Source organism: Chrysemys picta, unplaced genomic scaffold (genome assembly GCF_011386835.1).
Source record: "Chrysemys picta bellii isolate R12L10 unplaced genomic scaffold, ASM1138683v2 scaf700, whole genome shotgun sequence".
Taxonomy (NCBI): domain Eukaryota; kingdom Metazoa; phylum Chordata; order Testudines; family Emydidae; genus Chrysemys; species Chrysemys picta.
The window spans coordinates 10,300-26,604 of NW_027053407.1; the positions used below are offsets into that span (position 1 = coordinate 10,300).

Below are 16,305 nucleotides of genomic sequence, written 5' to 3' on the forward strand. Positions count from 1 at the left end.
ACTTTTTGGTTAAAGGTTCTCTCTTCTATATGCTTAAACATCGGATTGCGTCTCTGGATTATATTTTCAGTGCTAGGTCTCTGTTGAACCAAGAGAATTTCCAAACAGCCCGTTGTTACAGCACCTGTGGGTGTGTCTGTACAGCCGCTCAGAGCGTTCACTCAAGCTAGCATGCTACACGTAGTCATGTGGACATTGCTGCACCCGTGGCAGCTCAAACTAGCTGGCTGTCTCCAAGCTTCCACGACCCCTGAGTCTGAGCTCATGCGGCTAACCAGAGCCACTGCCAGTGCCGCAATGTCTAAACACCAAGTTTTACACATTAGCTCTAGAGGAGTTAAAGTGAGTCTGCCTAACCGGGCTGGGAGGTGGCAAAGTTTGCAGATGACATGGAATTGCTTTGGTGAGTCCAGGCAGGGGAATGAGAGTGAAAACTTCAGAGGGACCTAGCTGAAAGTTGTGGGAATGGGCAGCTCAGTGGCAGGTGAAGTTAACTGTTGACAAAGAAGTTGAACAGCTCACGCATGATTCTGTGTTCTAAGGTCAGTAACTGCCAGTGAAACATTCTCTGGTGTTACTGTGAAGAGCTGAATGACAACTTCTCCCCAGGGAAATGAAAAGTTGGCAAATTCAGACCTGAACCATGGAAATACTGGTGCTTGTCACAAAACAGGGGAGTTTTTACACAGCAAATTTGTGTTTTTTTTAAAGAAAATATTAAACCGCAGAAATTTCAGCCTAAAACTTTTGGCTGAAAATCAAAAATGTCTCTTTGTCCTGTGGCCTTAGGGGAGTTATTGTTTGGGTGTCTCGTGTGGCAATTCCCCTCAAAGAGCTGGGGTGTCTGGCAGGACTCTATCTCCCATTGTTCTGATCCCGGGGTGCCCAGCCTATGGCCTGCAATCCATATATGGACAACTAAAGCATTTTGTAAGGTCTGCAGCCCACTTCAACACAATCTACTGACGGCCAATTCAGGGGCGCTGGAACAATTTTTATAGTGGGGCTGCTGGAAGCCATTGAACCAAACAGTAAGCCCTGTACAGGATGGAAACCACTTCAAGCCAGGGGGTGCAGCAGCAGCATCCCTAGATCCAACACCTAGGGGCCAATTCATTAGTGTTTAGGCGCTATGTTTACATCATTTTAGTTTGCACAAGTGTGTAAATAGACAATCCTGTAAATAGAAACAACCCAAAGACACATGAAACAAGCTGAACTTAAAATATAAAGCAATACAGGTGACTTTAAATCTTATTAAAATGTGTAGAATCTGCTTGCCCACCACTGTTTGGTTCATGTGGCCCTCCTGTGTAATAGGGTTGGGCACCACTGTAATCTGATCCATTAAGACAATTTCTTATGGCCCAAATTCTTGGGAGTTAGGTGCCTAAATGCTGTTGAGGATCGGGGCCTGTGTTCCTATGTACAGCGCTAGTCAGGAAAGCAAAACTCACATGTCAGACTGCGTAAGGGATAAGATAGATTTGCAAATTTTAAGACCAGAAGGGGCCATTATTATTACAATTAATATTGAGCAGCACTTTTTGGTTAAAGGTCCTCTCTTCTATATGCTTAAACATCGGATTGCGTCTCTGGATTATATTTTCTGTGCTAGGTCTCTGTTGAACCAAGAGAATTTCCAAGCAGCCCGTTGTTACAGCACCTGTGGGTGTGTCTGTACGGCCGCTCAGAGCGTTCACTCAAGCTAGCATGCTACACGTAGTCAGGTGGACATTGCAGCACCCATGGCAGCTCAAACTAGCTGGCTGTCTCCAGGCCTCCACGACCCCTGAGTCTGAGCTCATGTGGCTAACTAGAGCCACTGCCAGTGCCGCAATATCTAAATGGCAAGTTTTACACATTAGCTCTAGAGGAGCTAAAGTGAGTCTGCCTAACCGGGCTGGGAGGTGGCAAAGTTTGCAGATGGCATGGAATTGCTTTGGTGAGTCCAGGCAGGGGAATGAGAGTGAAAACTTCAGAGGGACCTAGCTGAAAGTTGTGGGAATGGGCAGCTCAGTGACAGGTGAAGTTAATTGTTGACAAAGAATTTGAACAGCTCACGCATGATTCTGTGTTCTAAGGTCAGTAACTGCCAGTGAAACATTCTCTGGTGTTACTGTGAAGAGCTGAATGACAACTTCTCCCCAGGGAAATGGAAAGTTGGCAAATTCAGACCTGAACCATGGAAATACTGGTGTTAGTCACAAAACAGGGGAGTTTTTACACAGCAAATTTGTTTTTGTTTTCTAAGAAAATATTAAACCCCAGAAAAGTTCAGCCTAAAACTTTTGTCTGAAAACCAAAAATGTCTTTTTGGAAATGATTCCCTGTGGTCTTAGGGTAATTATTGTTTGGGTGTCTCATGTGGCAATTCTCCTCAAAGAGCTGGGGTGTCTGGCAGGACTCTATCTCCCATTGTTCGGATCCCGGGATGCCCAGCCTATGGCCTGCAGTCCATATATGGACCACCAGAGCATTTTCTAAGGTTTTCAGCCCACTTCAACACAATCTACTGACGGCCAATTTAGGGGTGCTGGAACAATTTTTATAGTGGGGGTGCTGAAATCCCCTAGGTCCACCACCTATAGGCCAATTCATTAGTGTTTTGGTGCTATGTTTACATCATTTTAGTTTACACATCTGTGTAAATAGACAATCCTGTAAATAGAAACAACCCAAAGACACATGAAACAAGCTGAACTTAAAATATAAAGCAATACAGGTGACTTTAAATCTTATTAAAATGTGTAGAATCTGCTTGCCCCCCAATGTTTGGTTCATGTGGCCCTCCTGTATAATAGGGTTGGGCACCACTGTAATCTGGTCCATTAAGACAATTTCTTATGGTCCAAATTCTTGGGAGTTAGGTGCCTAAATACCATCGAGGATCACGGCCTATGTTCTTATGTGCAGCGCTAGTCAGGAAAGCAAAACTAACATGTCAGACTGCGTAAGGGATAAGATAGATTTGCAGATTTTAAGGTCAGAAGGGACCATTATTATTACAATTAATATTGAGCAGCACTTTTTGGTTAAATGTCCTCTCTTCTATATCCTTAAACATCGGATTGCGTCTCTGGATTATATTTTCAGTGCTAGCTCTCTGTTGAACCAAGAGAATTTCCAAGCAGCCCGTTGTTACACCACCTGTGGGTGTGTCTGTACGGCCGCTCAGAGCGTGCACTCAAGCTAGCATGCTACACGTAGTCATGTGGACATTGCAGCACCCGTGGCAGCTCAAACTAGCTGGCTGTCTCCAGGCCTCCACGACCCCTGAGTCTGAGCTCATGTGGCTAACTAGAGCCACTGCCAGTGCCGCAATGTCTAAACACCAAGTTTTAGCACACTAGCTCTAGAGGAGCTAAAATGAGTCTGCCTAACCGGGCTGGGAGGTGGCAAAGTTTGCAGATGGCATGGAATTGCTTTGGTGAGTCCAGGCTGGGGAATGAGAGTGAAAACTTCAGAGGGACCTAGCTGAAAGTTGTGGGAATGGGCAGCTCAGTGGCAGGTGAAATTTACTGTTGACAAAGAAGTTGAACAGCTCACGCATGATTCTGTGTTCTAAGGTCAGTAACTGCCAGTGAAACATTCTCTGGTGTTACTGTGAAGAGCTGAATGACAACTTCTCCCCAGGGAAATGGAAAGTTGGCAAATTCAGACCTGAACCATGGAAATACTGGTGCTTGTCACAAAACAGGGGAGTTTTTACACAGCAAATTTGTGTTTTTTTAAAGAAAATATTAAACGCAGAAATGTTCAGCCTAAAACTTTTGGCTGAAAATCAAAAATGTCTCTTTGCCCTGTGGCCTTAGGGGAGTTATTGTTTGGGTGTCTCGTGTGGCAATTCTCCTCAAAGAGCCGGGGTGTCTGGCAGGACTGTATCTCCCATTGTTCGGATCCCGGGGTGCTCAGCCTACGGCCTGCAGTCCATATATGGACCACTAGAGGATTTTGTAAGGTCTGCAGCTCACTTCAACACAATCTACTGACGGCCAATTCAGGGGCACTGGAACAGTTTTTATAGTGGGGCTGCTGGAAGCCGTTGAACCAAACTGTAAACCTTGTACATGATGGAAACCACTTCAAGCCAGGGGGTGCAGCAGCAGCACCCCTAGGTCCAGCACCTAGGGGCCAATTCATTAGTGTTTTGGTGCCATGTTTACATCATTTTAGTTTTTCCTCAGCAGCTTGTCTCTCTTAGATATTGGCTACTCCTCTGTGATTGCCCCAAAGACACTGAACCCCCTGATCTACAGCCTGAGGAACAAGGAGGTGAAGGACGCCTTGAGGAGAACAATATATCAGAAAATTATTCCTCGCTGTATGTAACTATGGGGACTTTTTTACTGATCAGTATTGGAGCACAAGCATGAGCTAGTTCTGAGTCATTAAGTCAACATGCAGAAATATCCTTCATTATTTGATATACAGGAGAAGACAATAAAGAAATGGAAACTTGAGCCAGATAATGCAGGAAGGCGTAATTTCACTTGATAACAATGTCCAGTAACAGTGTTACAGCTTTTCCATTATGCATTGTTGTGTGATGTCTACAAGGATAAGTATCTTCCTCGTTTGTTTCATTTGCTACCAAACTGTGTCAGCTAGTGTATCAAGAGACACAAAGAGATGATATCAAGAATGTAATTTATTGACAGGTTTCAGAGTAGCAGCCGTGTTAGTCTGTATCCGCAAAAAGAACAGGAGTACTTGTGGCACCTTAGAGACTAACACATTTATTAGAGCATAAGCTTTCGTGGACTACAGCCCACTTCTTTGGATGCATATAGAGTGGAATAAATATTGAGGAGATATATATATACACACATACAGAGAGCATAAACAGGTGGGAGTTGTCTTACCAACTCTGAGAGGCCAATTAAGTAAGAGAAAAAAAACTTTTGAAGTGATAATCAAGCTAGCCCAGTACAGACAGTTTGATAAGAAGTGTGAGAATACTTACAAGGGGAGATAGATTCAATGTTATCACCTCAGTACCCACATCCCACACCAACCATCACTTTACAAGGAAATAAAGTACAGTGTATATGTGGAGGTATATTTGTAGATAGACTGACAGATTGATGGTTATGCACAGGGCTGGATGGGTAGCTAGACAGATCGATGTGTGGATAGACAGACAGACAAACATCATTGTGTACACACAGATGCAAGAGGAAGGATGACGCATTGGCCAACCTAAGACTAATGAGGTCTGAGTTCAAGTTCCTGCCATGTGACCTTGCTTAGGTCACTGAAAAACAATTTTTTTCAATGTGGGTTTGGTGCCTAAATTCCTTTAAGAATCTTGGTCGCAGGGCTTGTCTACACGTGAAATGCTATGGAGGCACCGCTGTATTCCTGAAGTGCTACAGTGTAAGCACTACCTATGCTTACGGGAGGGGTTTTCCGTTGGTGCAGATAATCAGTCTCCCCGCGAGGCGATAGCTAGGTCAACAGAAGAATTCTTCCTTGACCAAGCACTGTCTACACTGGGGGTTGGGTCGGTACAGCTATATCCCTCAGGGGAGTGGATTTTTCTAATTAAAATTCCTAGTGTAGAACAGGCCTTAGTCTCTCTGGGCCTGACTTCCCCAGCTGTAAAATGGGAATAAGAGCACGTCCCTATCTCACAGATGGGTAAGTACATTGAAGATTGTGAGATGTGCGGCTACTGAAGGAGCAATAAGAGTAGATAAGATCACGTATTACACCAAAGTAGCCACCTAGCTGTATACTTACCGGTCTACATTTGAAAAGCGAGTACTGATTTTGGATGCTTCCATTTTTCAGTTCCCAACCTGAGACCACTTCCCAGGACTGGGTTATCAGACAGCACTGAGCACCTGCCCTCTAAAACCTTTCTAAGAGGTCTCAGCTTGGGCACCCAAAAATTGAAACACCCAATACTATAGCAGAATGAGAACTCAGCTATAGTTAAGACCAGCCTTCTGTTTAAAACTTGACTGTTCTAAGTGCTCTAAAAGCTACACCACAGTTACTCAGATTGCCTCACAATTTGGTGTGCCTCATGGGGGTATGGGGCTCTGCTACAAACCCAAATTTGGGGCCATTTGATCACAGAGTTCCAGAGATACCCTAGCCCCAAAGAGCTTTTCTTAAAATTAACAGATTCTACACTTCTCCTTACCCAACATTAAATCTACAGACTGCTCTTGTCTCCTGCCTCACTATTGACAATACCCATGACAAGAAAAACCCGCTGCCCTGCTACTGACATAACCTACTCAATTTGGTATTGAAATGATGTAGCCTTAAGGGACACATGCACCTGTCAGGGATGGTCCAGATAATACTTGGTCCTGCCTCAGTGAAGGGGACTGGACTAGATGAACTATTGAGGTCCTATCCAGTGCTATATTTTTATGATTTATATCAGGAGTTCTCAACCTTTCCAGACTACTGGACCCCTTTCCAGAGGTGGATTTGGTCTTATGTACACCCAAGTTTCATGTCACTTAAAAACTACTTGCTTACAAAATCAGACATAAAAATACAAGTGTCGCAACACACTACTACTGAAAAATTGCTTACTTTCTCCTTTTTAATCATATAATTATAAAATAGATTGCAACCCTCCCATTGAGAAACACAGAGCAGTATAAAGAAGCCATTGCCTGTATATAATTTTAGTTTGTACTGACTTCGTTAGCACTTCTCATGTAGTCTGTTGTAAGACTAGGCAAATATCTAGATGAGTTGATGTACCCCTAGGGCTGCGCGTACCCCTGGTTGAGAACCATTGATTGACATGACTCCTTTCCTTCGATCACACACACTGGAGAACTGAGATCCATGTCTTGTCATATCTCAGTCACAGCGCTAGGATGCTTCTCAAACGAATCCCCAGATCTCCACATAGCACAATCACAGCACTTCCAAGCTGCTCCAACTTATTCCTCTGCCATTCCGTACATCTACCATACAGTACAGTCAATGCAGCTGGAGTGCAAGCAGATAATTCCCAGTGGTTATTACCAGCTCCAGTGGGCAGAGTTACAGTTGTGTGGGCATTTCCCTGAACTTTGTATTTCCTGGTATTCACAAGTTTGAGTTTTGCTGAATTCAACATTCTGGAATGGCACAAGCCATCATCGGGCAACCATAACTCTGTGTTAATGTAGGGTTTCTTTTGGCCATTTATTCACTAGTTAGTCTGGAAAATATTGCTGTAAAGTGTATGATTCTTATCTATCTGTTGCATGCCTTTATTTGGTTCTTGTCTAATACTGAGATTGTACGCTCCTTGGGGCAGGGAACATGTGATTCTGATTTAGTTTTGAAACACCTTGCACACTGCTGGCTGCTCTGAAAATAATAATAATAATAAACATAATAACAGTGTGATGCTAACATGTTAGCTTAATACACTGCTGGTCGGTGCTCAGATATTATGGTGATATTGATCTATACAGAATAGAATCAGAAATTGGAGCTTTATTTTGGGCCTCCTTCCACCCAAATGTGGAAGATCAATTATCCTTGTGGAAAAAAAACAGGAATAGAAATAGTGGGCATGTGAATAAAAATCTCTTCTCGCATCCCCGCTCCCAACAGAACAATAGATCTGAGGGCAATTATTCTGGACCCAAAATGTCTGGCTGCACCATGAGTCTTAGTTACTTAATTGTGCGATTCTGTCATCAAGAGATCTGAAAACTCCCGGGAATTTGTCTTGGCTTTATAAGCTAGCAATAAACACTTCATCTTAAAACTCCGTCCTTTTACTAATGTAAATCCTTTGAAGTCTTTCAGTAAATGCCAGCTTTCATCAGCAGGTAGGTTTCACGGGGCTATATTTGAACCAAGCGGGAATAAATAATGGAGTAAACCACTGTATTTTCCTGAGCTAGAAGCATCTTCTTTTTAATGTAACCCTATTTTATCTTATTTATTGGTTAGTCAAAGTGAAATGTAGCTAGCAGGCCGGAAAGCTGAAATAATAGGAAGCAAATGGTGCAGAAATTATTCATGATGGACAAGATTCTGATAAATCTCTCTTGTTGGGAAGTAACCTAATCCTCATATTGCACCATTCATTTACATTGGTTAGTCATGGGATAAAGTATTAGGCAGCATTAGAGCTGGTTGGAGATTTTAAATTATAATTAATTTATATAATTTTAATGATAATTAATTAAATTTTAAATTTTGTGGGAAATTTCATGCAGCTTCCCCATCACCATTGCAGTTTTTACAAAAAAACAAAAACAAAACAGCAGCGCCCCTCCTCTCTATGTAAATATTTTGGGTTTGAAAAAATGTTATTAAAATCTGTAGGGTTTTAGGTTCCAAATTTCACAACACATTGAAAATATCCCACCCCAAATATTTGGGGTTTGTTTTCCTTTTTTTTCCCCCCTGACACATCAGAGGAAGTTAGACTACACTGAAAATTTTCTGCAAAAATGCATTTTAAATAAATTCAACCACCTCCACTCAACATGGGTACCAATATATCACATTCTGGTCCTAAACAAAACAAAGGGCTACATAGATGACAAACAGTTTTACAGAAGAGTTAGGAAACCCCAAAGTTAAAGATACAGATGCCATCTTAATTCTTTCCCCTTCTGCAGATTCATTATAAGAGTTCAGATAGTTTTAAGTCAATTGAAGTTTTGCCACTTGTCTTTAATAAGATCAGGATTTAGTGCAAAATATAGATATATATGTACCTGACATGAAAATTATCCATATATTTCTAACCAGTAAAGGAGCACTAAATGACAAACTCACTTTTCTGCAACACTGAAAAAAATGTCCATGTGGCTCCAGGCACTGTATAGTGTGGAGGTAGTGCCACATATAAGGCTGAGTTTGCTTCCACTTAAGCAGAGATTCACTGTGGTGTGCTGAGATCACTGCCTTCCATGCTGATCATATTAACTCCTTGTTTCTTTGTACTCCTCTATTAATCTGTATTTGTCCAGTTGTTGCCTCTTGACATATTTAAGCCGAAGGTACTCGTGCACAGAGGGATGAAGCTTGCCATCTTGGTCAGGTGATCTATGAGAGTCAGTTCCATCATGTGGCCATTTGAATGAGTGAAATTCTTGGCAATGGCTGCCATGGACGGAGCAGGGTCTTCAGAGGCCTGAGATGCCAAGAAGTTAGGTGCGTGGTGCCTTGGTGAAAGTGCAGAAGTCACGTGTGTCAAGCTAAGTCTGAATTTCAGTGCACATCTGGCACCACCAAACAAAGCAGGCCCTGATAGTCATAGTAGATCGTCTACTTCCGTGATAAATGCTGTGCGTCAGAATAGATGCAGTGGTGAAGAGAATTCTGAGCTGTTTGCGGGCTTGTTCGTACTTAGATGACCAAATGAATGTGGCCATTTTGTGGAGGAGAGCTCTCATGCGGGTTATTGGCTCTGAGAACCCTGGGCCGACGCAGCAGTAAAGCTGGTGAAGTCTAGGAAGTGCTGCTCTTCTTGAGGACTTCAAATTTTGTCCCATTTATGAATGGATTCCACCTTATCTGCATCAATTGTAACACCTCCTGGGGAGAGGATGTACCCCCAAAACTCTGTGGAGAGTTGGCTGGAGGTTCCGCTTTTCCAATTCTGTGTTGAGACCATGCTGCCAAAACCTCTCCGGGTTCGGATGTGGTGCACGTGCTGCTGACAGTTCTGCACAAAGAGAAGTATGTCACCTGAATAGATGCCACTGTATGGATCCACGATGTCTCCAAATACATCACTGATGAAGTGTTGCAAGGTCAGGGGATTCACAGCAGGGGGTAAGGGTTCCAAACTATCACTTTTTTCAGGAGGCGATAGTCTAAAGAGCGGCGTAGTCCCACATTTCTTCTTCCCAAAAAGGGCCTGGTCACCCGTGGGAAACGCTTATTTGCTCATAAACTCTTAGGACTGGTTTTCATGACTGTATGCAGGGAGAGCCACTAATTCTGGTTCCAACAACGCGTAAATACAGGCGAAGGCAACTTTCAACCAAGGTTGTAGGTGACTAGGGCAGTCTTAGTCCCGGTGCAGAGGCAACGAGTCCACATTTCTTTCAAAGATATCCATGTAATCCTGTTTTTTATCAGGAATGCCGGGTGTCCAAGTCAAGAATGGTGGAGTAGGTCCAGGGACGGAGGTTGGTTAAAGGAACCCCTACATTTCCATTGCACAACTCCAGTAGGAGCAGAATCGGACCAGGCTCATGTAGTGAGGCCATGGTTCACACCTGGAGTGATCTGGCCACTTACTTGCGGAGAGCCTGCTTTTCTGCAAAAAGTTGCACAACCTGATGTCACATGCTGCATCTGATAATTAGGTCCAGTGGTTGGAGTGTAGGTCGCAGTGAGGTGCAGGATGGCACCTAGGCTAAGAGTGATGCTAGAATCAAGGTCCAGGGACACACCAGGATCAAAACGGAAATCAGAGTCCATCGACAAAGCAGAACCAGAGCCAGAGTCCAAGTCCAGGCCAGAGGTCGAAGCCGGGTGGTCAGAGACCAAAGATCAGCCAAGTCCATGTCAAGCTAGAGTCCAGATACAGGCTGAAGATCAAAGCCGGGTAGTCAAAATCCGAGGGGTTGGGGAATATCAGGAGGCGGCAATGCTGGAGCGCGTGGGTGGACGGCCTGGAGCAAGGCTAGAGAAGGGTAAGGAGAATACCGAGCCAGGGTTGGTAACGAACATCTGGAGCCAAGAAGGGTCATGCCAAAGTCATAGCCAGAGACCGGAGCCAAGAGTCAAACCTGAGTCAATAGCGAGGAACTGGAGGGCAGGGCAGGGTGATGCATGCAGGCAGGAACCTGGATCACTTACAGGTGCTCCCAGGCACTGCCCACCTGGAGCGCTAGAGACCCCTCATTGTGTGACTCCCTTCCTAGGAATAAAAGAAGGACAGCAGGATGACAAAGACCTGGGGTCCAGGCCAAGGGGAGCTCCCACCCAGGCTATGTGCCAGGACCCCATCACCCTCCCTGTTCATTTCACACTCAGAGACCCCCTAGCTGGAGGGGAAAATAAAGGGCAGAAAGCGAGGGTGCCCCTGGGGAAAGGCATTAGCCTAGGACCCAGTCCAGTTCCCAGATCTACACCCAGGATTGTGTGAGCCACCCCTCCCAGACCGCAATGGGTTACTGAGGATAACCCCTGGTTCTGAGGATGCTCTCATTTCTGGGCCAGCCCCATGGCCCTGACAGCCTGATTCTTCCAAAACTGGCCTCTGGGCCTGGGGGCAGGGACAGTATCTGGCCTGGCCCCAGCTCCAGGGGTCGGGGTGGGGCAGGGTGGTGAGAGCGAGGTGCTCGGCCTGGCTTTCTCTCAGTGCTGTGGGCTCTATGGCTGCTTCCCCCAGCCCTTCCCCCCCAGGCACAGTGAGACAGAGCAGTACCTGTGGCAGGGGCTGGGGGCTTCTAGTCATGTGAAGCGGGGGGTGGGTCTTCAAGGCTGCCACATGGAGCACAGCCCCTCCAGTCCTTTGGGCACCAGGCCAGATCTCCTGATAGCAAAGAGCCTGTACATCACGTTTGCTCTAATGTCCCCTTGTTGCCAGGGAACAAGGATCAAACAGAGACTCCGACACCCACGAGAACAAAGGGGATTCACGGCACCGGGAGCCAGCAAAATTTTCTCCCTACCCCCCATGTCTGAGGGACGGATTCCCCCACCCAACCCCCTAGACAAAATCTTGTCTCTTCTCCAGTGACTCCCATCCCCTCTCCCACCATTGGGGAATGAACTCCTGCCCCCACTCCTCTCAGTCCCCCCAAGAGCTGTTCTACCTCCCAACCCAGCTGGGGATAAAGGAAATAGCCTTGCTGGAGAGCTGGGTCTGCCCTGCTTTGAGCTGCTCAGGGAACAAGCTGGCACCTACCAATGGCACCTGCCTGGGTTCATCCTCTCCTTGCTCCCAGGTCAGCGCATGGGGATGGGATGGGAGTGACTGTCAAATGGCCTGGAGGAGAAAGGCCCTGGGGTTCCCTCCCCAGTTGATCCCTCTTTGGTTACCTCGTCCCCTAGCAGCTGGCCGGCTTCCCTCAGGATGGAGTAGGTGAGCAGCAGCCCAGCCTGGCTGACATGGAGCAGGGGGTGGTGTATGGCCTGCAGCGCCACCTGGAGAAAAGTTCTTTTCTGATCTTCAGAGAATATCTCACCAAAGACCTAAAACCAACAGAACCAGAGCCCTTGCAATGGCTCAGAACCAGGCTCCAAATCCCTCTGGTGGCTCACAAGGTGGAGAAGAGTCCTGGGGCAGCCAACCTTTGGGGTCCCATGGACCAAAGAACCCCCTTCAGTAAGAGGCTGCAGGCACTGAGGCCTCCAATAGCTCTTTCTGGAGCTGGATTCACCGCAGGTGCCATGAGATGCTGGAAATGTGTCTCTGCACTTTGAAACCAGCTCACCCAGACACTCTACTGCTCCCAGCAGCGATATCTCCTGCAGCTCACCCGCTAGAGGTCAGGGGTCTTTTAGATCTGGTTCATTCCCACGCCTCACCCCACTGACATTCCCAGGAGCCTCACATACTCTGCTGGAAATAAGTAGCAGGCTCTTGCCCTGTGTCCATGACACACTCACTGCAGGGGAGACAGCTCCACACCTGAGCTGCTGCAATGCACCGGCAGAGAGTCCTTACCTCTCCCACCCTGGCCAGGTTTTTGTACCCCATGCTCTCGGTATCCTGGAGCCCGTCCCGGCACCACAGCTCTCTTCCCTCGGTGATGTTGAGCCCTGGGGGAGAAAGACAGACCCATTGGGGAGGTTTGGCATTCCGCTTTCACTGCCGGTTTCCGTCTGGGTGCACACTGGCCAGGGTCCTCATGGCATCCACAGCCCGATGGAATCGCAGGGTCCATACCAGGCGGTTTAGTACCAGAAGGGGGATTTGTTTTAGTCATCACAGTAATCATGTGACCCTTAGAGTCATTGTGCTCTGGGAATGGGTGCCTGTTAATGGTGGTGTCTAATACTGAGAACCCCCCACACCCACTGAAGTCAGAATCTGTCCCTGACTACCAACTGGTGACATCCTACAAGCTTTGTGTCCATCCCCTGTGGTCCCTGCTCCTGCCCCTGCCCTCATGATGGGCTCTTTCCCTCCATGTCTCTCAATAGCTCCGTTCCTGTCCCCTCATGAGCTGGCTGCCCTGTGGGTGGGCTATTTCCCTGGGCTGGGGGACAGAGCCGGGCTCTGAAATAAAGCAGCCAATTTCCCTGACACTTTCATACTCATCTCCCTAATTCAGAGAGAGTGGAAGAGAAAGAGTCATCATCTAAGGTGGGATTGGTCTCAGAGGAGGGGGCTTCTTTCTGTAGGGTTCTATTGCCCAGCAGAGGGAGTCTCAAAGAAGGGGCCTTGTTACTATTGGTGTCCCTCTGCCCTTCTACAGTGGGTCTAAACAGAGAGGCCTTAGTCCTCTAGGCGTCCCAATGGCCAGCTGGAGCTAGTCTCCGAGAGGCTTGTTTCCATTGGGTCCCATTGCCCAGCTGGGTTCTTACCCCTCTTCTGCACCAGGAGCCTGTGCAGCCAATATATCCCACCCCTGGCTTGCCGGCTGATGTCCTCAGCTGGGTGGGATACATGGAGACCCAGCTGCAGCACAAAGTCGCCATGGAGAAGTCAGAGGTGGTCTGGTGGAAGGAGGAGAGGGGAATCCATCAACCTTCTCCCTTCAGCTCTCCAGCGCCCCTGGGCCAGAGCTCTGCTCCCACCCCTCTGTAGGAGGCGCTGGGCGAGAGGAGCGAGAGCTCTCTGCCCCCAAGGGAGCTTGGAGCAAAGGGACCAGGGCAAAGGCCCTCTATGAGCACTCGCTGCCTGCCTGCTCCAGAATAACAAGGGTCCTGAGGCCAGGCACAAATCTGCCAGCCCGTGGCCTAAGGAACGCAGTCCCTTGCAGACGCAGGGGGGACCAATTAGCCACGGGATGAGGAACTTGACTCAAGCCCTGACTCTGCAGGATGCTGGGGTCAAAGGTCACTTACGTCAAATCCAGGCAGGGAGGTGGCGAATTAGAGCAGGGCAGCGCTGCTCTGTATGGCCCTAGCTCTCTCCAGGGCCCTTTTTGATTGGATCCAGACATGGATGTGCTGCGGGAGAAGGAGGCAGGGGAGGGTCAGTGGGCAGGCGTACATGCTCTACAAACGAGCCTCTCCCGGTCCCCATGGGGCTTACACCTTGCGCTCAGGGTGGAACAGCTGACCCCTGGTCGCAGAGCTTGAAAAGGGGGTCCATGACACTGCCCACGTCTTGCTGAGCACAAGCTCATCGTCTCTCCAGGCTGGGACAATGGTCAGTCTTAGGGCTGGTCCGTTTGCCCTGAACCCCTGATCCATGAACAGCACGTCAGGATCAAGGCACATGCCCTGGACCCCAGACCCCAGCTGCAAGGGCCTTGGTAGGATGGATGGAACGGCCGTGAGGACAATCCCTCCGGGAACTGCAGTGTCCCTAGGACAGAAGAGCTGATTCCCTGAGGCTCCTCCTGTATCTCAGGGTCTCCCTTGAAAGGAGCCAGAGACTTTTCTCAGAGGCCCATGTCCTGCATCTCACAGGGGTTTCAGTCTCTCAGTCCCCAGCCAGGCCTGCTGCTCACTGTTAGTGCTTAATGCAATCGGGCAGAGCGCTGGCTGACAGTCCCAGCTCCTTCCCCCTGCACTGGCAGCTCTGGGAAAGTGTGGCCGGCTGGGTCCAAGCTGGAAGGACACAATGGAAATGTGGCTCTTCTAATATCTCGTTTGCTGCCCTCCCACGGGGTTCAGGGGCAATTCCACCCCAGACCGTCCCATTCTACTCACCTCCAAGAGGTGCTGCAGCTTCTCCAAGCTGGGGGTCTCGCTCAGCAGGCCCCTGAGCATGCTGTCCAGGCTCTGCAAATAGCTCTTGTGGAGAGCCTGCAAGAGGAGGGAGCACCCGCCAGTCAAGGGACATGGGGCCACACCAGTCAGGGGACAATTAGGAGGATTCTCTAGGAGCCCTGGCAAGACTCAAAAGGCACATCCTGGCCTCTCCCATTCACATCACTCCAGAGAGACTAAGCAAAAGTTCATGGCCGGATGCCTGCTGCCTCTTCAATCCTTGCTCTTAGCAGTTCTCTGCACAGCGCCTGGTACCCAGCAGACTATGGAACAGCCAAACTGCAGTGGGTGGGAAGTAGGATCCCCGGGAGAGTCCAGGCAGCAGAGCACAGAATGAGGAGAGGAGGGAAGTCTGGGATCAGCCACGGAAGGGTAATGCAATCCCCTCTGGAGGGAAGGGGTCCCCACGGCCAGTTTCTTGCGGGCATGTTCCCAGCTCTGCTCACCCCTCCCCTATTCTCAGCAGCTCTATCAAAGGGAGGGAGCAGGGACCAGAGCCTTCTGCTCCGGGGACAGAGAAGTAGGATCAGGACCTACCCGGAAATGGGTGGTGTCGTTCCCAGTGCCCATGGTGAAGATTTGATGCAGAAGCGCGCTCAGGAGGCGAGATTCCAGCTCCAGGGACAGTGGTGGCTTCAGTTTGCTGGCAGAAGAGAGGAGCCTGTCGTACACTTTGCAGCACCAGCATGGTGCTGGCACTGGCATGGACATCACCCCCTCCCCCACAGTGATCCCCTCCCTATGGCCACTGTAACGTTCCTGGAGTGAAATCCACCCCCCAGCCAGGAAAGAGGGGACGTTCCCGCCTCCTCTGCTGGAGGATGGGAACAGGCACAGCTGGGGGTAACCTAGGCGGAGGAGGATCTGTGACTCCCAGCTCTGGGCCCGATCAGCACCAGGGTTAGGGCAGCTGGACGGGAGGGTCCTGGTACCTGAGGCTGCAAACCACGTCCATGGAGCTGGAAATGATGGAGCTCAGCTCTGACACCAGAAGGGAGATTTTCAATCAGCTCCTGGGAGACCCCAAGGAAACAAAACCGTGTGTGAGACCAGGCCCCGCAGACCCACAGGCACTTCCCAGGGAGGAGCCCAAAGTGCTCTGCAGAAACAGCCAGTGTCACCCCTACCCCCAACCAGCTGGGCCCCCCATTCCTCCCATCCATCAAACTTCCTTTCCCCTCTCCCACCCAATTCCCCCCTCCCCTCCCCTCCTTTCCCCTCCGGGCTTACAATTCCCCACTGCCAGCTCCTGATCAGTGTCACAATTATCCCCTTCCCTGCTCCCCAGCCCTCACCCCAGGAACCCCTGTCCTCTGCTTCCCCCTCCAACCCAACTAACGCTTCCTCCCATGTCTGGCTCCCTCGCCCCAGGGGCCGGGCACGGGGTCCCACTCACCGCAATGCTCTCCACAAGGGCCGCTTTGGAAATATAGGGCTCCAGGGTGTCCCACCCCTGCTGCTGTGCCAAGA

General features: G+C 48.6%; 1 protein-coding gene across 1 annotated transcript; it reads right to left on the reverse strand.

The window, feature by feature from the left end:
* Positions 1 to 4,725: 4,725 nt before the first annotated feature.
* LOC135979173 (maestro heat-like repeat-containing protein family member 1) lies at positions 4,726 to 15,849 on the reverse strand. The gene is made up of 6 exons (XM_065579712.1): positions 15,768 to 15,849; positions 15,373 to 15,478; positions 14,776 to 14,871; positions 13,963 to 14,067; positions 11,372 to 12,711; positions 4,726 to 10,861 (listed from the first exon to the last, which is right to left on the reverse strand). The coding sequence occupies exons 1-4, from the start codon at positions 15,788 to 15,790 to the stop codon at positions 13,990 to 13,992; spliced, it is 303 nt and encodes a 100-aa protein (XP_065435784.1). The 5' UTR covers positions 15,791 to 15,849; the 3' UTR covers positions 4,726 to 10,861; positions 11,372 to 12,711; positions 13,963 to 13,989.
* Between the last annotated feature and the right edge of the window lie 456 nt (positions 15,850 to 16,305).